The 24,858-nt window shown below is 41.6% G+C and overlaps 1 protein-coding gene across 1 annotated transcript; it reads right to left on the bottom strand.

The window, feature by feature from the left end:
- Positions 1–703: 703 nt before the first annotated feature.
- On the bottom strand, positions 704–24,857 carry BBS12 (Bardet-Biedl syndrome 12). The gene is made up of 2 exons (XM_063458410.1): positions 24,582–24,857; positions 704–3,270 (listed from the first exon to the last, which is right to left on the bottom strand). Exons 1-2 carry the CDS (start codon positions 24,639–24,641, stop codon positions 1,282–1,284), a joined length of 2,049 nt encoding a protein of 682 aa, XP_063314480.1. The 5' UTR covers positions 24,642–24,857; the 3' UTR covers positions 704–1,281.
- Between the last annotated feature and the right edge of the window lies 1 nt (position 24,858).

Below are 24,858 nucleotides of genomic sequence, written 5' to 3'. Positions count from 1 at the left end.
TATTTGCACCCGCTGGTGCAGGAGCTCTTAGAAAGCTCTACCGGCCATCTTGGTTGTCAGGCCCCGCCCCCATCTATCTATATTTTAAACATTTATCAATTTGAATAGTGTATCCGAAAATATTAAAACAAGGCCTGACTCCACAACAAGATAAATAATGTTTTTAATTGATAGGTTTTATTGGTGTTTAAATTCCATGCCCCTCTCCTCTAAGTCAACACTGAAATGGTTAAAACATTAAAACCTTTGAGTTCCAGGGCAGTTTTGATATTGTTCCTCATATGAGACCAGGCAAATTGTGAAGTGCAATGAATCCCACTAATTCTAGGACAGCCTGAAATTAAAGATATGCTCACACTGTGCTGCCCTCAAATGCAGGACACCAGGGAAATAAAGTGGGACGGCGGAACAAGACCCCGATATCAGGATTGTCCTGCCGAAAGCAGCATATGTGATGTCTGCCTCTCACCACAATAGTTGGCCACTGAGAGCTGTACATGGTCTTAAGCTGGTCTGCCTCTCAATTTGTGGGTAAAGTAAGATTAGCAGATAGAAGAAAGGTCCAGGCACTCCAAGGTACAAAAAGGCAAATTTATTGAACCCACTCGACTCACAACGTTTCAACCTATGCAGTCTTTGTCAAGCTTGACAAAGACCGCATAGGTCGAAACTTTGTGTGTGTGAGAGGGTACAATAAATTTGCCCTTTTGTACCGTGGAGTGCCTGGACCTTTCTTCTATCTGCTATTAGTACTTGGTCCCTGGTACTGGGACTGGCCTGGTTGCACCCAGCTACATAACACTTGGGACAGAGTGCAGTTCCACATTTCTACTATAACTACTTCAGTAAAGTAAGATTGTCATAATTTATGCCAGAAATTTAATAAATAGAAATTATCACATCTACATGGCGTCTAAATGGCCAACTTAAAAAAAAAAAAAAAAAATGGTAGTGCTGGAACATCGTTCATGCTAATAGCACTTGCATAACATGGCTTAACTGTCTAAAAGACATTACTAAGGCCCCAGCATCAACAAATACATGTAATTAAGGAAACAAGGAAATACATTTTTACTGCTATTATTAAACTAGTCCAAAGTATTTCACCAGCCATGACACCAATATTAGAGTTGTGAAACTACACCCAACAAAAAAGATGCATTTATGTTTCCTACTGTGGTTCACAAGGGGGAATTTCTCTTCAATGTAAAAATATGTTGATATGTTGTAAGTAACAATTGAAGATTTATCAGGAAGAAAAAAAGTCAGTTATGCCAAAAGCTATAAAAAGAGCCATTCATCTTTTAAAATGCCTGCCTTTAATATCTGACATTGAGCAGCAGAGCCGGTAATTATCTCAGCGTCTGTCTGAAGCACTAATAAAACCAAATGCAATGCAGAGCGCCAAGCTTCCAGTTTTGGAATAACATTATCATACACTGGTATAGACTGGTGTGATTCGGAAGGGTCTAAGCAATCAATCATTAAAACCTTTTTACTGTACTCATTGCGGAGGTATTCCAAAGGAGAATCACAGCAGCTAAGGGTTTGGATTTCATTTTGTATGAAGGTCATTGCATCCAGCTCTGACAAATATTCCCCTGTATTACAAAGTAGAGCAGATAGATACTTGTTCCAGCCTTTAGCCAGACATTTATAGATCGACGCCTTGTAACATGTGGTTGTGGGTGTCCATAAACATGTTGACTGGAAAGATCCTCCACCAGATACTTCAAGTCTCTGAAGATGACTGAGGCACAACAGTTCAACTGCACCTCCTCCATAAAACACCTTTTGGTCCTGCAGAGCATTGTGTATTCTATATAAACAAGTCCAAAATTGATCTTCTATGATTTGCAACATAGATACTAGTCTATTGCTAAGTATAAATGTGACCAGGTTTACTCTATTTGCATTAATAGTCACAGCGATTTTCTGTCTTGTTTCTACTACCGAGTTCCCATTGGTCCACATGCTTACAAAAGCTCCACCTCCTACACAGCATTGGTTGATTTGTGATAAATATGCTATAGGTTCTGCTCCTGTGGCCTCACTAAAAGCTTGGAGAACATTTTGCTTCACATGAGTAACCACAAGGATTTTCTTGTGAATACAAAGTGTCGAAAGTGCTGGGCAGACATCCCCTCTAACTAAAACCAAGTCTACATTGGCTTCCATGATATTCCTACAAGCACTCTGTGCCCAGAATTCTCTTGACATAGTTTCACCAACATTGACAATATCAGACGTCACCTTTACATTGGTTGCCCGATTAAAGCCCAAATGCCGATATTGTTCAGTCAAATCTCCATCTAACAGAAGCACACGCAAGGATTTGCCATCTAGAACTTTAATGATAGCAGCACAGTCTAGGGGAATTAAAGTTATATATCCAGAAGAAGCTTTCAGATGTACTTCTGATAGACCTGGCAAGCAACATACATGAAACTGTGATGCATGGAAGGTCTTTCGTTCAATGTGCATTTTTTGAGTCTCTTTGCAAAGATGGTCAATAGCTTTTTCAACCTGATTCATAACCTCTTGATTGCCATGACTCAAAGCTTTCGTCAGAATTCCCAGGGTGTGACTGTAGCAGGGACTTTCACATGTCTGATTCTGAATACCTTTCTGAGCACCTAAAAAGTACCTACTATGAGAAAGCTTGTTACTTCGACAAGCCTGTCTGTTAGAATGCACTCTGTTCATTTGGTTCACAGATGTGTCTTTCTTATATTTAAGGTAGGACTGAGGGCAGTAAGCCAAGTCAGCCATGCTATTAGAACTCTTTGAATCGGAGTGGCTTTTGATCATGTCCTCTGTCATTTTCTTTTTAAAATCTTTAGCAGTAAGTACATTGCTCACAACCTCCTGCAAACACTGAACTTCCTCAATACATGAGCTGAGCCCCTCTAACATGACTGAGACAATTAATGGAATAGGTACTCCTTGGCGTAGACATTCCAGTATAGAGGTACTCCAGGCTCCAACAAGAAAAAATAGAGTTGTTGTTCCAGTTTTATAAGTCTTATGATGAACCTGAACAGTTTCATTGAGAAGTTGTCCAACAGCACTGCTCAAATCCAGGCCTTCCAGAAGTCTATAGGCAGAGCAAGTCAATGTACACTCATTGCTACTGTGGTCAAAGATGAACTTGTATGCTTTGTTGGGTCCCAGAAAGGATTTTACAGAATTTGCCAAGGTGCATAACTCATGCAGTCCGACGTGGCTTTTTGTTTTCGCATCAGCGATGCCATGATCGATCATCATTACCTAGGTATAAAGTGAAATAATTTAATTCCCATGGGTTGGATATAAATCAATGTTCTCTAAAGAAAATCTAAGTATTAATAATCAAGCACTTAACATATATAGTTGATTAAAGAGGTTCTATCATTGGACATTTGTTTTACAAGCATATTAACCATGGTACATGAGATTTATCTGTTACAATTACCTGGCTATTACCTGCAATTGGATCACAGTCTTTAATCCCTTCACTCCCAGAAGCATGTATATACATTTTTGCTTTAATTTACTTTGCAAAATGGATTTAATTCTATAAAGTTTCACCTTCATTTATACTCCCGAAATTATTACGAGCCTGTAGGGGAATGGATTTCTCTCTCCTCAAGTGGTTGTTTGACTTGTCTCATGATACTGATTGCCATATGTGCTAAAAGGAAGCACAGGCTAACTCGGACATTTTTAATTTAATATTTTTGTAGATTCTAAATATGATAAACAGCAAATACAGTTCTTTTTTAAAAGGTTAAAAGATTGTGCAAAGCAAATGGTGCAGAGGTCCCCAAGTTCTGTGCTGTCCCATGGTAGTAGTCAAAATGGTTGTTTAATGGTTCAACACTTAACTGAGCAACTCCATTCTGCCCTTCACTTCTGAAATCACTGCCATCTTCCTAGTTCCACATTAGGGAAACTCCTGTGTAAGGAAGTATTTAATTGGCTGATAGTATCAACTGACAATCTCAAACAATTACAGTCCAAATGTGGATGAAATTGATAGGACTTTCTAGGAAAGAACTTCCGTTGTAGAGACCTCAGAAATGGAAACTGGAATTGAGACACCAAAAGGCACCCAGGTAAGTGTCAAACTATTTGTAATTTGTTTAAAAACTGACCCTGGGACACAGGCCCGGACTGGCCATCGGGCATACCGGGCAAATGCCCGGTGGGCCGCGATGGCCGTGGGGCCGAGGCCGGCAGGGGAGATCACAGGATCTCCCCGGCCGGCCCCTGCAGGGCCAGCGCTATCAGTGTGCCGGCCCTGCATAGTGCCTCCATCACTCCATGGGGGGCCGGTGGGGAGATCAAAGATCTCCCTCACCGGCCCAGAGACACTAAGATGCGGCCGCCGGCTGTGGAGTGTGGGAGGGAGGAGAGGACCGGCGGAGCTCTAGCCAGCAGCTCCGCCGGGTCCTCTCGTGAGGTCTGAGCGTTGCAGCGGTTACCGCGGCAACGCTCAGATCTCGCGAGAGTGAACTCTAGCCTGCAGGCTAGAGTTCACTCTCACCACTGGACCACCAGGGAAGGAAGCATGGCAGCACGGCACCCCCCCCCCCCCCATAGCAGCACGGCACCCCCCCCTCCCAGGCTAAAGGTAAGAAGGGAGGGGGGGAATATAACTTTTTTTTTTATAACAAAAAAAATATATTTTAATTTAAATAAATACACACACACAGCACCCTCAGACACACAGCACCCCCAGACACACAGCACCCTCACACACAGCACCCTCACACACAGCACCCTCACACACACACAGCACCCTCAGTATACACACAGCACCCCCAGACACACACAGCACCCCCAGCACCCTCAGACACACGCAGCACCCCCAGACACACGCAGCACCCCCAGACACACGCAGCACCCCCAGACACACGCAGCACCCCCAGACACACGCAGCACCCCCAGACACACGCAGCACCCCCAGACACACGCAGCACCCCCAGACACACGCAGCACCCCCAGACACACACAGCACCCCAGACACACACAGCACCCTCACTCACACACAGCACCCTCAGACAGACAGCACCCTCGCTCACACACACACACACACATATATATTAAAAGACAAAGAAAATTAGAAACCTAGAATGTGATGGCAGATAAAAACACCCTCACACACAGCACCCCTCTTACATACACACACACTGCTTCCATATAAATTTTATATATATATATATATATATATATATATATATATATATATATATATATATATATACACACACACACACACACATACTACAGCACCCCTCACACAGCACAACTACATACATTACACTCCAGATACACGCTAGATCCCTTACCCTATATGCACTCTTAATCCTCTACACACACACACACACACACACACACACACACACACACAATCTCCTATACACACTCTGGATCTTTTACACACTAGATCTCCTACACACACACACTGCACCACCTAAACACACACTACATTCCTTGTCAGCAAACACATACTACATTCTCTAAACACACCCTCTCTACAACCCTCTCTACACACTACGTCACCTATACACACACACACACACTACAGCCCGTATGCACACACTCGCTACATCCCCTATAACACTATGCCCAATATACACACACTCTGTACAGCCCCTAGCCACACATATTACACCACAAACACAAATGAAATTTACCTATTTATACAATACCACACCACACTCTACACACACCCAATCCCACAAGCAGGCTCCAAACACATGCACCATACACTTTCCTGGCCCTTTTGTCCTCTGGTATCCCACTTGTGGAGACACCAGAGACAATTTAAAAGCCAACTCCGTGCAAGCATGTTATTAAATTTGCTTGCGCTGCGCAGAACAAATTCAGGGCCTTTTTCTAATGCTAGAGCTCTTTAGCGGGGCTCTGCGCATTGAACCAACATGCTCACTTTGAGGGGGGCGTGCTTGTCATTAGTGATGACAAAACACACCCTCTCTGGCCCCGCCCCCTTCTTAGGGGGCCGCTCTGATTGAAAAATGCCCGGGCCGAATTTTTTTCCCAGTCCGGCCCTGCTGGGACAGCATCAGGGAATTCCTGCACATAACCATTCAAGCAGGCATGTAGGACTCAGGGGTGGGGGCACCTAGGCAAAACACTGCTGAAATAAATCTGATAGAGTCCCCAGCCAGCTCCTCCAAGAGCAGCATATTGGAGTGCATGCTGCAGCAGCCAAAGCCAGGATTCAAGTTCTGCCCCAAGCTTCAACCAGGCAGCCATGGTGGCAGGAAAAGCCAGAGGGAACAAGGGCTAAGTGACAGTAATCTTGTGTGTAAGCCGTCTGTAAAGAGCTGTGTGATCTTGTGTGTGTAGTAGTGAGCTATGTGTAGAGGGATTGTGTGTTATTGAGCTGTCTGAAATTAACTGTTTGATCTTATGTGTGTGTGTGTGTGTGTCAGTGAGTTTGCTGTAATGAGCTGTGGGTAGTGAGCTTGTGAATGTGTCAGGGAGCTTTCGGTGGTTATGGTAGGGCGTGGAACTGCACTCTGTCCTTTTAAGTAGTATGTAGCTGGGTGCAACTCGGACAGTCTCAGTACCAGAGACCAAATGCTGAGTAACAAAACAGAAGAAAGGTCCAGGCACTCCAGGGTACAAACCAGCCAAATTTTATTGAACACGCTCAATCACAACGTTTAATAGGTCGAAACGTTGTGATGTAGTGGGTTCAATAAAATTGCCTGGTTTGTACCTTGGAGTGCCTGGACCTTTCTTCTATTTAGTGAGCTTTCTGTAGTGAGCTTGTGTGTGTGCGCAAGTGAGCTTTATTTAGTGAGCTATGTGATCTGTGTGTTTGTATATCAGTAAGCTTGTGTGTGTGTGTGTATATGTCAGTGAGCTTGCGTATGTAATAGGCTTACCATAGTGAGATGTGTGGTGATCTTTCTTTAGTGGGCTGTTCTATTTCTAATTTATGACTATGTTATGTCACTAATTTATGACTATGTTATGTCAACATATATTATTTATATAGTGCGAGGAAATTCTGTAGCGCTGTGCAACGGCTTATGAAGAAGACATTCTCTTCACACATAAAGCATTTGAGTAAGGGTCCAGAGTGTCTCTTTTTAATGCATACATTTTATTTGGTTTTATATTCAAATAATGAGGTACAGTCATTCTCACTATTGAACAGTGTCTCTTTAAAAACAGAGATAATTGTACAAATTCTGAACCAAAACAAAACCTAGAATTTGCGCTATGGGGGGAGGTGGGGATTGCATTTTTTGGCCTTTTATAATTTTTACACTTCCTGTGCAAAATAACTCAGATATGCATCTTGATGGTTAAATGCCTTATATGTCTAGAATCTATATTTTTGGAAGTTAACATTAACCCTAAACCAACCCTAATCCTGTGCTTATACTAATTTTAACTGTATACCTACACTATCCCTAACCCTAAAAAAGTATTAACCCTTACAATAACCCTATCCTATATCAATACTCTCTGCTAATATCTGAGGATGGATTTCCATGTCAAAACAAAAGAGCAGTATGTGACCACCATCTACTGGCTGTTTTTAGCATCACATGAATACTGTGCTGTCTTTGCCGATTACAGATTGATCAGTGCTGGGCAGCCTGTAAAACCCAGCACTGATCAAAATCTCGAGGAAGACAATGTTCAGACCCTGGGAGTCTCCTAAGAGCAGCTGCAAGCTCAGAATCACTCCTAACAGTGATATTCTCAATGCAAATGCATCTACTGGATTACCCTGTTCACACCACATTGCAGAAAATGGGGATTTAAATCCCCGTTTAAAGAACTGTATACAGTGCTCACTTGGAATGATGTATACAGCTCTACTATCAGTCCAGGGCCACTAAAAATGGCCCATTTAACAGTAGATGGGGCAGTTACAAAAGGTTATTCGAACAATAGATTGAAAAGGACCCTGCTCGAAAGAGCTTACAAATACTGTCAAACTGACGGCCAGAGACACACATGCAGTCAGACACTCACCGCAACAAATATCATAAATATCCCCTGCCCCTGGCCTTAACTCCCCCCATGGCAGTCCTACATTAGAGGCCATGTATTGTAGTTTGCAATCAACTGTTGCAACACAGTGTTAAAGACAGAAGGCGGCGATATAACAGGTTTTATCCCTGCCTGCTCTACACCATGCCTTGTCAGAGCCTCAGTACAGTAGCTCTATAGTAACGATATCCATATATAAATGGCATAAAACCAAGATAAAGTGAGCACTGCTCCAATAAAACCTATGCAAATAATGACAGTGAAAGCAATTGTGTTTAAATGAACCCACCACACATCTGTAAGGATTCTCACTTGAAGCAAAGAGCAATGGGTGATCAAATTTAAAAAATTTATTTTTTTTCTTTTCTTTTAAATGTTTACAATACTTCAATGACCTCATTTGGCTGATGGCAGAGGTATTACACTTTCCAACCAACCAGAACAGATTGGAATTAAAGAATACACTAAAACAACTTTACCTTAATCGGACAGTTTTGGTGGACAGATCATGCACCTGCATTCCCTGCATCCACTGCTCAATTCTCTGTCATTTAGGAGTTACATTGTTTTTGTTTCTATTTCTGCAGCCCTAGCGACACCTCCCCCTGGCTGTGACTCACATATCCTGCATGAAAAAAAGGTTTCAATTTTAATCAGATGTTAATTATCTTTAGAAGTTTTTATCCCCTGCTCTGTAAATTGAACTTTAATCACACACAGGAGGCTTCTACGGGGTCTAGTAAGCTATTAATCTATTCAATACAATAATCTGGTATAAAAGTTTTTTTGTCATATGTTTTTCAGTTTAAAATTTAGTCCACAACACCTCTCTTACCCTCATACTCTAGCTATGATTACCAGCTTGAAGAGGAAAGAATTTCTCTGCCAGTAGCTACTAGTCACTAATATCATGAATGATAAGTAGCTGAAAATGTAAGCTCACTCCCTGCTTTTAAATAGCACAGGAAGTGTCACTGGGTGATACCATTCTTACAGTCAGGATTGGGAGTAGGAGTGAATTGACTACCATTTCACTATCTGCATTACATTAACAGCTCAGAGATGGATAAAGATTGTGTAACGGATCGACGGGCACCCCGACTGGGTACCTCCGTTGAAGGATGCTCCTAGGATGCTTCCTGAGGGCTCCAAGCACTCCAGCCGTCACCATAACCACCGTAGACTCCTTCAGAGAGCAAGGCAGGAACAAGCTCTTACAAGAGCTTAGTAGTGATTTAGCAATGGAGTATGACAAGCAAAGCAATCCCTTGTAGCAGATTCCCCCAATAAGAGACGGCACTCCAATTTGAGGGTGAAGTAGAACTGAAGCTTTTAATCAAACACTCTGCTTTTATGCCCATTTTACAAACATAGTACCGTTAACAGGGTTTTGAAGAACAAACCAATCAATACATTACAACACAGCTAAACACTCCCATTCATACCAGCAGAAATCCTCCCCTCTGCCTGTGATACAATTACTAAACACAATGGGCTAACGTAATTATTACAGGCAGGAAAATACACAGTTTTACACAATATTCATAACTTTAAAAGTATACATCACATTCACATAAAACTTACATTTTCAGAATCAACATACTCCAAATATAAACATGTGTCAACAGCATACAAATTGTTCCAGTGGTTCAAAAGATAGATGGAAGACCTATTTGACAGACTGCAAGCATGGCTTGGGTGTGGTAAGCCAACTATCTCCAGCATACAGAAAATATCTCCATTTACAACAGCAAAAACACACAAAAATAAGTAATTCCTATCATACTGAACAGAACCCCCACAATTCCCCACCTATCCCCAGATAGCTTGGATTTGAGCGCTCACTATATCCGAACAGCGCTCAGATCCCACAAACACAGTCAAATCGTCATGGGAGTTAAAGTTTAGCAACAAGTTCCAACTGGTCTGGCAGTATCCCTGGGACAAAGCCCTGCTGGAGAACAATAGACAGGAAACGGGGGAGGGGCACACCTTCTCATGTATTCAAAGGGTCGGAAAAAGTGTTTCAATATCCAATAAGCCCAAATAATGCTTACACAGGGCAAAGTCTCCCAGGGGCCATAGTCAGAAGGCAGAAGGCGGGCAAACAGGCTTCTCCAATGCCCAGTGGCGAGGTTGGTTCCGCCACAGATTGCTATGGCAGCTTTACATACCTTTATTTTAGAAATATTCTATTTAACTGTATTTACTGTATGTGGACATTATACTCAAATGCATATATTTTTACATTCTATTGACATTTGCACAGCTAGTAATGCCTTCATGGTCCTTACAAATACATATAAGGGTATTTGACCATTTTTATTTATATATTTTTGTCACACCTACTGTTTGTGCACTGAAACCTGGGGCAGTTTTTATTAGCCAACCTAGAATGAGCTAGCAAATGTTAATACGGTCCATAAGGCAGGCACATATGTTAATTTATTGGATAAGAGCACTCAGAGCCAAAGAATGAACATCAGGATTTGCTCTGCCTTCTGCAGATCTGCCGCCATCATTTGAGGCTCAGCACCCAGTGGGCCCTAAGTGACAAACTACTATAGAACAAATTTCCCTTTTAGGGCAATGGCGCTTGGGTACGCTTGGCTTCGTAACCACTAAAGCAGGTTTGGTATTTACTTTATTCAATTTCAGTTACTAGTAGCTGTAGTGGTTACGATGCTTGGCATGACCCTTTAATTTATTTAGCATTGTTGTTTGTGCTATGATGCTTTTGGTTATATTGGAAAAATATGCAATACTTATGATATATATATATATGTATTTTATTTTATTTTTTTTGAGTCTATAGAATTTCCTTACTTTTTTAATTTACATGACTTGCAAAGCTTAGCTGCTTAGGAACTTACAACTCTCCGACATTAGTAGTGAAGTTGGGGAAGTGACACCATTCAAAACCTGTTTGACTGTTTACAATGGCTGAGGCACCTGCTTGAACTGCTTGAACCATAACCACTACAGTAAGATGTAGTGGTTATGATACTTGGAGTGTTCATTTAAGATATTTGGTCATATCCAGCTTCTCTTGACTGTTTCCTTCGCCCCTCTTTGTCCGTTAAAACCATCACTCTACACCACTATCCATTTGCTCCTTACTGATTCTATTATTATTTATAAAGTGGCAACAAATTCTACAGCGCTGTACAATGGGTGCACTAACAAATACATAATTGTAACCAGACGAGTCGGATTCACAGGAACAGAGGATGTTGAGGGCTCTGCTCACTGAACTTATATTTAAGAGGGTGTGAGGTATAGTTACACAAAAGGTAAGGGTAGGGTAAAAAAGTAGGTTGCTAGAATAGTATTCACTATATGACAGATACCAGTTTAATTAATATGCTTTCGTGAAGAAGGAATGGAGACTGTGAACATCTAATGGATAAAGGAAGGGAGTTCCACAGGAACCGTGCAACCCTTGAGAAGTCATGAAGGTGAGCATCAGAGGTGGGAATACTATTGATTTCACTCGTAATGCTTTGCTATTGGAACAAACTCCCTCCCCAAAGCAACATCGCTCTCAGATGTTTCAAAACGCCTGAAAACACAAATATGCAGAATATCCTTCTTAAACCCATTTGACCTAGCACACAATTTTATTGTGAGGGTTTTATGGATAAGTACACAATATTCAGTTATTTTAACAGGTCAATCTAGACACCATCACCACTTTCTCTTATTGTAGTAGATATGATGTCTGAAATCCGTTGGTGCAATCCCACTGTTCAGTTTTAAACTGTTTTCAACTGGTTTAACACTGAATGTGTGTTCGCAGTTGCCCGTGGCTCCATCCTCCTCTGGAGAAAACCGCTAATGCAGAGTTTAAAGGGACACTATAGTCACCTGAACAACTTTAGCTTAATGAAGACGTTTTGGTGTATAGAACATGCCCCTGCAGCCTCACTGCTCAATCCTCTGCCATTTAGGAGTTAAATCCCTTTGTTTATGAACCCTAGTCACACCTCCCTGCATGTGACTTGCACAGCCTTCCATAAACACTTCCTGTAAAGAAAGCCCTATTTAGGCTTTCTTTATTGCAAGTTCTGTTTAATTAAGATTTTCTTATCTCCTGCTATGTTAATAGCTTGCTAGACCCTGCAAGAGCCTCCTGTATGTGATTAAAGTTCAATTTAGAGATTGAGATACAATTATTTATTACAGATAGGCTGCTTACAAATAAATTAAAAATAAAAAACAAATGGAGGATTCATAAAATCGAGACTGAAAAGGAAAATTGGGTCAGCTTTTAAATGACCATTACAGTCGATTATATAATTTAGAATCTGTAGGACAACATCTCCCCTCATCAGAATACTTTAAAAATAAAAAAAAATGCCAAAAATAACTAGATAACAACTGAACGAGATAAATAAACCAATAACTCCAGATGATATTACAGTAGCAATAAATAAGTTACAGATAAATAAAGCTCCTGGCCCAGACGGCTACTCAAATAAATTTTATAAAATATTTAGAGATACTCTTTCGGTACGTCTCGCTAGGATATTTAATGAGATAGTGGAAAATTGTGCATTTCCCAGGGAGATGCTTCAAGCGAACATTGTTCCAATTTTGAAGCCGGATAAAGATCCAGCTAAATTGGCGAATTACCATCCAATATCTCTTCTTAATGGAGATGTAAAGATCTATGCCTCGATTATAGCAGACCGTTTAAAAATCTGTATTCCTGCCCTGATACATCAGGATCAGGCCGGATTTATTTATGGCAGAGTAGCCTCAGGTGGCCTTAGAAGAATATTGTTCACAATGTTGCGATCAGGAAAAACGTTTCCCTTCTGACCCTGTCATTGGATGCTGAGAAAGCGTTTGACAGGATCAGATGGGATTTTTTGGGAAACGCACTGAAGTCGTATGGTATAGTGGGAGCAGTCTATTACGCCATTATGGCGTTATACACTGCTCCCTCGGCTAGGACAATAGGCCCAGGAATAGAGGCAGATTGGTTTAATATTAAGAATGGCACCAGGCAGGGTTGCCCCCTTTCCCCATTACTTTATGTTTTAACCATCGAGCCTCTCGCAGAAGACATAAGGCAAAATGGGAAGATTAAGGGTTTTTGGTTTAATAATTTAGAACACAAGATCAATCTATATGCTGATGACTTTATGCTTATGTTGCAGAATCCCAGGTCATCGCTGCCGGAATTGATAAGACTATTAGGCCAATATAGTGAATTTTCAAACTATAAAATAAACACTAATAAGACTACAATAATGACAACTAATTTATCTAGTGAAGATAAGGACTTTATTAAAATATCTTACGACTTTGTCTGGGCTAAGGGACATATTTCGTTTCTTGGCATCAAAATACCAAAAACATAAATAAAGTCATTGAGGTTAATTTTCTCCCTCTTATAAAAAATACAAATAAGGTCTTAAAAGAATGGGTTAGTAGAGAGATTTCTTGGATAGGGCGTATAAATACCATTCGCTCATATATTTTGCCTAAATGGAATTATCTTTTTAGAATGTTACCTATACAAGTTCCAAATCCCTGGTTAAAATGATATAGGCAGCTTTTTCTAAATTTATTTGGAAGGGAAAAAAAATGAGAATAAGCTTACAGCTATTATCTAAGAAAAGAAAAGATGGGGGTCTTGCTGCCCCAAATATAATAGAATATCATAATGCATGTATGCTGGCACATACTGTTAACACTTTAAGTATAGATCAAAAAGATCAAGCCTGGTATCAAATAGAGCAATCACTAGTAGAGACAAACAGCCTATCTGCTCTGTTCTGGACAACAAAGAGGAAGGAAAATAAAAATAATCCAGTTCGCCCAGAAAATTTGATAATTATTGATAGTATTTGGAGATACTGGAATATAATTAAGAAACATTTTAAAATAGAACACAGATTATTTCCATTTCTACCTATAGAGGTGATTAAAAGCAATATTGACGATATTAATATCAGTGGATGGACACAAAAGTGAATTATGTATATTCAACAGATTATTATATATAAATCTTTATTTTCATTTTTTTTTTTTTTAAAACAAATTCATTCAAGTGAAGACACAGCTAACAACTGTATAGTTTTTAAACACGGTACAAGAAATAATTTTCCAATGCCAAAACAGTAAGTATTAATTATAAGTACCGGTCAGACTTTGTATTAGTAAACATCTTCGTTGAACAGTATTCTGCTGTAACTTGCATCCTTGCATTCATACAGACATACATATATCTCCATATCCTTGACCATACCTCCTGCCCATTCTCTCATCTACGGATAGCTAACTCTGTGGGGGGGGGGGGGTTATATTGCGGTTGATAAATCTAACCCAAGGGGCCCAGACTTCATTATATTTTTCTCTAGATGTCTTGGCTATCCCAGCTTCCATGTTACGTTGGTATTCCATTTGTATGCATATCTCCTGCCATTTTAACCCGCCCATTTGTCTCCAGTTTCTGGCCATAACTATTTTTATTGCCATACAAATGTGAATCCAAAGGATTTTTACTTTTGTATTGCTTTTTGGAAGGTCTAAGTGGAACAGGAACATTTGAGGGGTAATCTCAGTCCGAACGTCAAACATAGAGTCTGCCAGTTCCACTACGATTGATTTCACTGGTTTCAGCTCCTCACAGTCCCACCAGATGTGGGAGAATGTACCCAGCTCCCTACCGCATCTCCAGCAGTCTGGTAGGAATGTGGGTTGAAATCTGTGAAGACGAGTAGGGACCAGGTACCAACGGTATACTAGTTTAAAGTACACTTCCTGTATATTCACCCCATGTATGTATCTTTTTACTGCTTGTAAGCCCAACAGCCAATCCTCCACTGAGGATGAAAAATCAAGTTCTTGCTCCCATTTATACATTGCTGGCGCTTTGTCTATTTGTCTTTGGCTTCTTGCAAATTGATTGTATCTGGAAGCGATTTTTTTTTTATAATGAGATGCTACAAATTGGTCCATTGGGGAGCTTTCCGAGAAATCCTTCCCCATAATGAAGGATTTTATTCTTAAATAGTTAAAAATTTCCTTCGCTGGGAGATTATATTTAGATTGTAGTGTTGGGAATGGCAGCATTTTATTGTTATTTAAAAGTTCCGCTATTCTTTCTACGCCACCGTTTTCCCATTCTTGTATATTTATGTCTTTTATATAGAATTTTAGGATTGTTAATGGGGCGTTTAATGATATATGTTTTGTTCCATATTTCTTTTTCAAGTGCTTTACAGTGTAAATCATTGTATTATTCATTGGGTTGCTAGAACTTATATTTTTTAGAAGTTCACTGTCGCACCACCAGAGTGATAAAGGTTCCAAACCGCCAAGATCTGATTTCTCAATGTCTAACCAGTTTGGTCTAGCCGATGTGTAGTTGTCACACTTAATTAGGTGTGCCACCATATTATTCATATATGATTTCTGTATATCTGGGAAACGGATCCCCCCTTCTTTCCAGTCTCTCTGTAGTATTTCCAGTGAGACTCTAGGTCTCCTATCTTGCCAGATATAATTTGATAGTTGCCTTTGGAGACCGCGTATCGTCTGGTATGTCACCCTCAGCGGGAGATTGCTAAATAGGTATGTCAACTTAGGAAGGAGATAAAAGTTTACTGCTTCGATCCTACCCAACCAAGAGAGTTCCAATCCCTGCCAATTTTTTAAGGTGTTCCTGAAATAGGTGGAAATATCAGTATAGTTGAGTTCTCCAGTTTCTCTATAATCTAGAGAAAATTTTACCCCTAAGTATTTTATATTATTTATTTCCCAGTCGCATTTAAAATCTTTTTTGAGTTTATTTAGACCTGGTCCGCTCAGGCCTTTTAACAGAATCTGTGTTTTCTTTATATTTATTTTATAACCCGAGTGTGTACCAAATTCATTGATAAGCCGAAATACGGCTGGGATAGATCTAGTAGGATCTGCCAAGGTCAGTAGGACATCATCTGCATATAGTGCAATTTTATTCTCGATCTTATTCACCTTTAACCCGCTGATGTCTTCATTCTGTCTGATCGCGGCTGCCAACGGTTCTATGGACAGAATATATAGCAGGGGTGCCAAAGGGCATCCCTGTCGCGTCCCATTTCTAATAGGGAACCAATTTGATTGAAACATATGTCCTGATACTTTTGCCTGCGGATCCTTATTGTCAGGGTACCTGAGGCCTCTACCTCTAAGGGAGGTAGAGACTTGGTGGTGTATCCGTCCAGGCGAGCTGTTTCCTCCGTTCCTCGCGGTTCATCCAGTCACTTAAACACCGGCCGCGAGGAATCCACGTCCTTTTCTAGCAGGACGCTCAATACGTGACGTCATGACGCTAGCACGAGCAATCTGTCACTCAAGTGTCCGATATCCAATCGGTACTTGTCAGAGGCGTGATTTCCATCCAGAGCCAGGGTATTTAAGCTTACTCCTTACTTCAGCTCATTGCCCTGTCGTGGTTCTAGCTTGTCTAGTCACTCAGTGCTCTGGTATTCTAGTTTGCTCTATTGGTTTTGACTCGGCTCGTTGTACTACCCTGCTTCTCTGTTATCCCTTGACCCGGCTTGTCTCTCGCTTATCTGTCTTCTCGTTCCCTCGACCTCGGCTTGTCTCTGACTATTCTTTACTCTCGGTACGTTAGTCCGGCCATTCTAAGGCCCGGTATACGTACCTTTCCACTCTTTGTACTCTGCGTGTTGGATCCCTGTCCCGATCCTGACATTACGACAGGGCCAATGGATCCTGCAGGTACAAACAGTCAGCTTGGTTCTTCGGATCCCAGGTTTGACGCCATGGAACATAGGATGGATCAGATGGCTTTGGCACTACAGGCACTTTTGTCTCGTGCTAGTAATCCACCTGAGGAGACACGTACTCCTTCTATCTCTCCTGCAGTCTCAGGTCTAGAGGTAGCCACTGTAGGTGCTTCTTCCCGTATTACCCCACCAGTACGTTATGGCGGGTCACCGGAGAAGTGTCGTGGCTTTCTAAACCAGATTAGCATCCATTTCGAATTACAACCCCGCTCTTATCCTACAGATAGAGCAAAGGTTGGATTTATTATTACTCTGCTCATTGAAAAAGCTTTGAGATGGGCCAATCCTTTATGGGAGAATGATAATCCACTAGTCTATAATTATAATGCCTTTGTAGCTGCGTTTAGAAGAACTTTTGACCCTCCTGGCAGAAAGGTCAATGCAGCTAGATTAATGTTGCGCCTTAAACAGGACAATCGAACACTTGTGGATTATGCACTAGAGTTCAGATCCTTGGCGGCAGAAGTTAAGTGGAACGAACAGGCTTATATAGATGTGTTTCTGAATGGGTTATCAGATGTAATTCTTGACGAGGTCGCTACTAGAGAACTCCCTGAAAATTTGGAGGATTTAATTTCTTTTATATCTCGTATTGATGAACGCTTAAGAGAGAGGCAGAACACTCGAGATAGGACCCGTAGACCCTCCTTTAAACTAGCGCCTACCTTTCAAATCTCTGAGTTCGAAGACTTACGTATTCCTGAACCTATGCAGATAGGCAGTACTCATCTCACTGAAAGGGAGAGACAGTACAGGAGAAGGGAGGGTTTATGTATGTATTGTGGAGTCAGGGGTCATTTACGCCTAAATTGTCCCAATCGTTCGGGAAACGCTCGCACCTAAGTTCCTCTAGAGGACAGGCCTTGGGTGTTTCTACTTTGTCCTCTATTCACAACTACAAGGAGCTCAGGCTTGTGTTACCCGTTTCTTTAAAGTGGGAGAAGGGAGTAGTTAAGACTATGGCACTAATCGATTCTGGAGCTGCTGAGAGCTTTATAGATCAGGGTTTTGCTGCCAAGCATGCTATTCCATCCCAGTTAAAAGAGACACCTCTGGCTGTCGAGGCCATCGATGGTAGACCGTTACTTGAGCCTGTTATTTTCCATGAGACCATACCGATTAACTTGACTGTTGGCATCCTGCATAAAGAGGATATATCCTTAATGCTCATTTCTTCTCCGTCTATTCCCATAGTCCTGGGGTACTCCTGGCTGAGGAGACACAACCCTATTATTAATTGGGAATCAGGGGAGATAGTTTCGTGGGGAGAGAATTGTCAAGAAAAATGCTTGCGGAAGGTCTTACCTCTTGGATTAACTAATACATCGAATACCTCTGACAATCCTACAGAGACACAAATTCCGCCTCAGTATCTAGATTTAAAGGCAGTATTTGACAAAAAGAAAGCCGATACCTTACCCCCACACAGGTCCTTTGATTGCAAAATTAACCTACTCCCTGGTACCATGCCTCCCAGAGGTCATGTATACCCATTATCTATAAAGGAGAACTCAGTCCTAGAGGAATATATTCACGAGAATTTAGACAAGGGATTCATCAGGAGGTCCTCCTCCCCTGCCGGGGCTGGATTTTTTTTTGTTAAAAAGAAAGATGGTTCTTTGAGACCTTGTATTGATTATCGAGGCTTGAATAAGATAACCATTAAAAATGCCTACCCGATTCCCTTGATCACCGAACTCTTCGATCGTTTGAAGGGCTCTACAATTTTCACCAAGTTAGACCTCAGAGGGGCATATAACTTGGTGAGAATCCAGCAGGGACATGAGTGGATGACGGCATTCAATACTCGATATGGTCACTATGAATATACTGTTATGCCTTTTGGGTTATGCAATGCGCCAGCGGTATTCCAAGATCTGATAAATGAGGTTCTTAGGGAATTTCAGCAAGAGTGCGTCATTGTATACCTAGATGATATACTCATTCATTCTAGTGACATTGAGATTCATCACAAGCAAGTCAGGAGGGTTTTGCACAAGCTTCTCCAGCATGGCTTGTACTGCAAGTTGGAGAAATGTAGCTTTGATCAAACCCAGGTAACCTTTCTCGGCTATGTGATCTCTGGGGAGGGATTTAAGATGGATCCGGATAAGCTCCAATCCATTCTAGAGTGGCCTTTACCCACAGGTCTTAAAGCCATACAGAGATTTATTGGTTTTTCCAATTATTATAGGCGCTTTATTAAGGGCTATTCTTCCATTATTGCACCTATCACTAACATGACCAAACAGGGGGCTGACACTAAGAATTGGACTACTGAAGCTCTCCTTGCGTTCAAGACTCTCAAGGAGCTTTTCGCTTCCGCTCCAATTTTAGTTCACCCTGACACTTCTCTGCCTTTTTTGCTCGAGGTAGACGCATCAGAGACTGGTTTAGGTGCTGTTCTATCTCAAAGGTTGGGTGTTGATAAACCATTACATCCATGTGGATTTTTCTCTAAAAAATTGACCGGTACTGAAAGCAGGTATGACATTGGTGACAGAGAATTACTAGCGGTTATCAAGGCTTTGAAAGAATGGAGACATTTATTGGAAGGTACATTACATCCTGTTACCATCCTGACAGACCACAAAAACTTGTCCTATATCGGAGAGGCCAAGCGTCTGTCCTCCAGGCAGGCTCGTTGGTCGTTGTTTCTTACCCATTTCAATTACGTTCTGACTTACAGACCTGGGTCAAAGAATTCTAAAGCCGATGCGCTATCTCGCCAATATGAACCCTCTGCTTCAGTTGAACCACTTTTGTCTTCCATTGTACCCAAATGCAATATTATTGCTAATACCAGTCTCAAAATTCATTCTCCGCTACTTGACCAGATCTTGAAGTCACAACATCTAGCTCCCGGAAACACTCCTGAGGGAAGAAACTTTGTTCCTCCTGAACTTCAACTGGAGCTCTTACAATGTTTTCATGAAAGTAAAATAGCTGGTCATCCTGGTATTCGCAAGACATACTCTCTGATATCCAAGGATTTCTGGTGGCCTTCACTTCGAAAAGATATTGAGGAGTTCGTCGCAGCTTGTGAGACTTGTGCCAAGACTAAACTACCTCATGCATCCCCATGTGGCCTGTTACACCCCTTGGACATTCCTGAGAAACCTTGGTCCTGTTTGTCCATAGACTTTATCGTTGATTTGCCTGCTTCCAAAAGACAGACTGTTATTCTCACGGTGGTGGATAGATTTACTAAGATGGCCCATTTCGTGCCATTACCTAAACTTCCGACTTCTCCTGAATTGGCGGAGATTTTTGCGAGAGAAGTTTTTCGCCTACATGGGATTCCTTCAGAGATTGTTTCTGATAGAGGTTCTCAATTTGTCTCACGTTTCTGGAGATCCTTTTGTTCTCAAATGGGCATCAAATTGAACTTTTCCTCTGCCTATCACCCTCAGTCTAACGGAGCTGCTGAACGTACTAATCAAAAGATCGAACAGTATCTGCGTTGCTTTGTTTCCGAACACCAGGACGATTGGGTCGGTCTGATTCCTTGGGCGGAGTTCGCACACAATAACCTTGTTTGCGATTCAACTCGCTCTAGCCCTTTCTTCATGAACTATGGCTTTCATCCTTCGATTTTTCCTTCGGTTTCCTCTTCTCAGGGGATACCGTCGGTTGATGATCATGTCGCCAACCTGAAGAAATTATGGGATCAGACTCGACAAATTCTGTTACATAGTTCCTCGCTGTTCAAGAAACACGCTGACAAACATAGAAGAGCGGCTCCTGTTTTTGTTCCTGGGGATAGGGTATGGTTGAGTACTAAGAATATTCGCCTAAAAGTTCCGTCCATGAAATTTGCTCCTCGCTACATAGGCCCTTACAGGGTTCTCACTCGTATCAATCCGGTTGCGTATCGCCTTGCTCTGCCACCTGCCTTACGCATTCCTAACTCTTTTCATGTCTCCTTGTTGAAACCCCTCATTTGCAACAAATTCTCCTCTAAGGTCCCCTCGCCTCGTCCTGTTCAGGTGGAGGGTCGGGAGGAGTACGAGGTCAGCTCCATCATTGACTCCAGAATTTCAAGGGGAAAATTGCAATATCTGGTCAACTGGAGGGGATATGGTCCTGAGGAGAGGAGTTGGGTACCTCAGGAGGACGTCCACGCTTCTCGCCTTCGCAGAGCATTTCACCTCCGCTTCCCATCTCGCCCCGGTTCATTCCGCCCGGTGGGCGTATCTGAGAGGGGGGGTACTGTCAGGGTACCTGAGGCCTCTACCTCTAAGGGAGGTAGAGACTTGGTGGTGTATCCGTCCAGGCGAGCTGTTTCCTCCGTTCCTCGCGGTTCATCCAGTCACTTAAACACCGGCCGCGAGGAATCCACGTCCTTTTCTAGCAGGACGCTCAATACGTGACGTCATGACGCTAGCACGAGCAATCTGTCACTCAAGTGTCCGATATCCAATCGGTACTTGTCAGAGGCGTGATTTCCATCCAGAGCCAGGGTATTTAAGCTTACTCCTTACTTCAGCTCATTGCCCTGTCGTGGTTCTAGCTTGTCTAGTCACTCAGTGCTCTGGTATTCTAGTTTGCTCTATTGGTTTTGACTCGGCTCGTTGTACTACCCTGCTTCTCTGTTATCCCTTGACCCGGCTTGTCTCTCGCTTATCTGTCTTCTCGTTCCCTCGACCTCGGCTTGTCTCTGACTATTCTTTACTCTCGGTACGTTAGTCCGGCCATTCTAAGGCCCGGTATACGTACCTTTCCACTCTTTGTACTCTGCGTGTTGGATCCCTGTCCCGATCCTGACACTTATATAGCGCCAATGTACTCTCCTTAAAGAAACCCTCGATGCCGAAGGCCCCCAGTACTTCTTCCATGTACTTCCAGTTGACCCGATCAAAGGCCTTCTCGGCATCGAGGGTAACCACCGCAAAGGGAGACAAGCTTTGATCTGCATGGTATAGGACATTCAGTAGTTTCCTAATATTATCAGATGTGCCCCTGCCCTCTACAAATCCACTCTGATCTATATGTACAATATTAGGTATAATTTGTTTTAATCTGTCAGCCAGAATTCTTGAGTATATCTTAATATCTAGATTTATAAGAGAGATTGGTCTGTAGTTTAAGGTAGACGTAGGGTCCTTATCTGATTTAGGGATTGGTATTATAGTGGCCTGGAATAATTCCGTTGGGATGGCTTTATGGTTAGCGAGATCTTCAAATGTTCTTAGTAAATATGGAGAGATTATGCCGCTTAGTTTTTTATAGAAAATTAAAGAAAAGCCATCTGGTCCTGGTGCTTTACCTGCTGTTAAAGCTTTAATAGTATTGCTAATCTCCTGAATGGAAAAAGGAGCATTTAGTTGGCTTAATTTCTCCCTTGATATGGTTGGTAAACTCAATTTCTCCAAAAACTGTTTTGTTTCACCCTCGGATGGCTCGTCAAATTTTATATTATTAAAAAAAAAAAACAGATTATTGATATAAAGGAAATTAAGCCATTTAACCAGTTACAATCAGAGTTTGGGATTGATAGTAAGGAGATATTTACATATTTAAGAATTAAGTTTTAACTGGCGAAATTCCTGGATATCCAGCTTAATAAAAATATTAGTAATCTTAAAAAGATCATGGGAACATATAGAATTAAAGGTCATATTTCCAGATGTTATGGATTTTTAAAGGATTCTCAGAAGCTTTCTGTCTGGAAATCTAAGATTAAGTGGGAAAGATTTACATATCGCGATCTCTGAGCAAGATATGATAAATGCGATAGTTAAAGTCAATAAATTGGTACATTGCTTGAATATAGTAGAGAATTTCTATAAACTCCTAAACAGATGGTATATGGTCCCAGAAAAATTGGCCAAAATGTATAAAGATCAGAATCCTGTTTGCTGGCGATGTGAGGAAGGGAAAGGAGATTATCTCCATATCTGGTGGCATTGTAAATTTTTAAGTAATATATGGAAGAAGGTATACCAGCAGATTCATAATACGTGTCAGATATATATACCCTTTACACCACAAAGTTTCCTGTTACATCTGGGATGGCCTTCTATGCCTACTGAGAAATGTATGCTGATAATACATATTTTAATGGCAGTTAAGATACCGGTAGTTTTAGCCAGATATTGGAAAAGTAATAAAGCACTAGAGTGGAGTGAAATTAAAAAACAAGCAATATACCAATGTAAAATGGAAATGGGAATAATCCAAGGTAACTCTGTTGGTCTGAAGAAATTTAGCAAATGGGAAATAATAGTTGACAACTTTATTGCTAATAACGTAATTTTATAATATAGAGTGTCTGGGCTGCCCCGCAGTGTGTTTGACTCTGGAAGAACACCAGCAATACTGTACCTATTAATGAAGGATAGGAATAACTGGATAGTACAGGCTTGGTTCCTCTGGACGGTGTGTGTGTGTATGGTATGAATCAGGTTTTCAATTATACCTCTATCCTGTTACTTATGTTATTTATGGATATGGCTATCCAAATCTGGTTTATATTAGTAATGTTGCTTTTCTGAATGGAAACATATCTATTGATGTATAGATCGGTTTTAGAGGAATTGTATGTATTTTGATAATTGTAATATGAAAAAAACTTTTGAAGAAAGAAAAATATATTAACTTTTTTTTTTTTTTTTCATGCAGGCTCTGTCAATCATAGCCAGGGGAGGTGTGGCTAGGGCAACATAAACAGACACAAAGTGATTTAACTCCTAAATGACAGTAAATTGAGCAGTGAAATTGCAGGGGAATGATCTATACACTAAAACTGCTTTATTTAGCTAAAGTAATTTAGGTGACTATAGTGTTCCTTTAAATTCTAATTAGCCACCCCAACTCATACTAGCCAGCAATAGGTGTTTTCTTGTTTGAGCAATCTATTGTTCCTGTAACTTTTTCTATTTGTCTCTTTATTGTTAGATTTCCCCTTTGATAATATTGTAAAGCGCTGCAGAACAAGTTGGCGCTATATAAACACCAATAATAACGATAAGTAGTTCCCCAAAAAATAGTGGATGATCCTTTTATTCAAGTAAAAGTTCCTTAAAGGGACTCTCCAGTGCCAGGAAAACAATCTGTTTTCCTGGCACTGCAGGTCCCCTCTCCTTCCCACCCCAAGTTGCTGAAGGGGTTAAAACCCCTTCAGTGAGTTACCTGCATTCAGCGCCGATGTCCCTCAGCGCTGGTTCAGGGTCCGCCCCTCCCCCGCCATCCGACGGGGGAGACCTATTGAGCATGCGCGGCCGCTGGCGGGGGAGACCTAATGCGCATGCGCTCGCGCATTAGACCTCCCCATAGGAAAGCATTGAAAAATGCTTTCAATGCTTTCCGATGGGGATTTCAGCGACGCTGGAGGTCCTCACATAGCGTGAGGACGTCCAGCAACGCTAAAGCACACTTTTCGTGTGCTATAAACAGGGAAGTGCCCTCTAGTAGACAGCCACTAGAGGAGGAGTTAACCCTGCAAGGTAATTATTGCAGTTTATGAAAACTGCAATAATCACACTTGCAGGGTTAAGTGTAGTGGGAGCTGGCACCCAGACCACTCCAATGGGTAGAAGTGGTCTGGGTTCCTGGAGTGTCCCTTTAAATTGCTACCATTACTACTTCACAAAAAAATATTGTATTCTAACTAAAAAAAAAAAAAAAAGTCAAATAAAAAAACACAGATAGTATTCCCTTACTATTAGTAAACAATAATGTTATGTGGTTCTCCATCCTTCTGTTCCCAAATAACTGTGTCCCCCTTCAACAGTTCTACTTACTAACCTGTCTGCCTGGGGCTGTCACTTCCCTCCCCCGTGCCTGCCAGATCCTGTGCATCGCCATAGTTGCTCAGTTAGCCCCTCCCTCTTGCTTGCCTAGGACCTCCAGAAATTTCTGTCATGGGGGGGTTTGGGCGGTGCTTGTTGCTATGGAAACCATCTCCCAAGCGTCTGTTTTGTCAACGTTCGTTTAGAATGGCGGGTAAAGGTGGCGCTCGTTCTAAGGTATTCAGAAAGATTCCGCGGCTGGTGGGCCGGCCCTGGACACGCAGGCAGGAGAT

Source organism: Pelobates fuscus, chromosome 6 (assembly GCF_036172605.1).
Source record: "Pelobates fuscus isolate aPelFus1 chromosome 6, aPelFus1.pri, whole genome shotgun sequence".
Taxonomy (NCBI): Eukaryota; Metazoa; Chordata; class Amphibia; order Anura; family Pelobatidae; genus Pelobates; species Pelobates fuscus.
The sequence above is the reverse complement of the archived record's forward strand: the minus strand, read 5'-3'. Positions and strand labels throughout refer to the sequence as shown.

What these genes read in the sequence shown, in the direction of transcription:
- BBS12 (XM_063458410.1), bottom strand. Translation starts at nt 24,641, where the DNA reads ATGGCGATGCACAGGATCTGGCAGGCACGGGGGAGGGAAGTGACAGCC. An exon ending in TGACAGCCCCAGGCAGACAG is followed by an intron (nt 3,271 to 24,581) that starts GTTAGTAAGTAG and finishes CTTTATACCTAG; the next exon opens with GTAATGATGATCGATCATGG.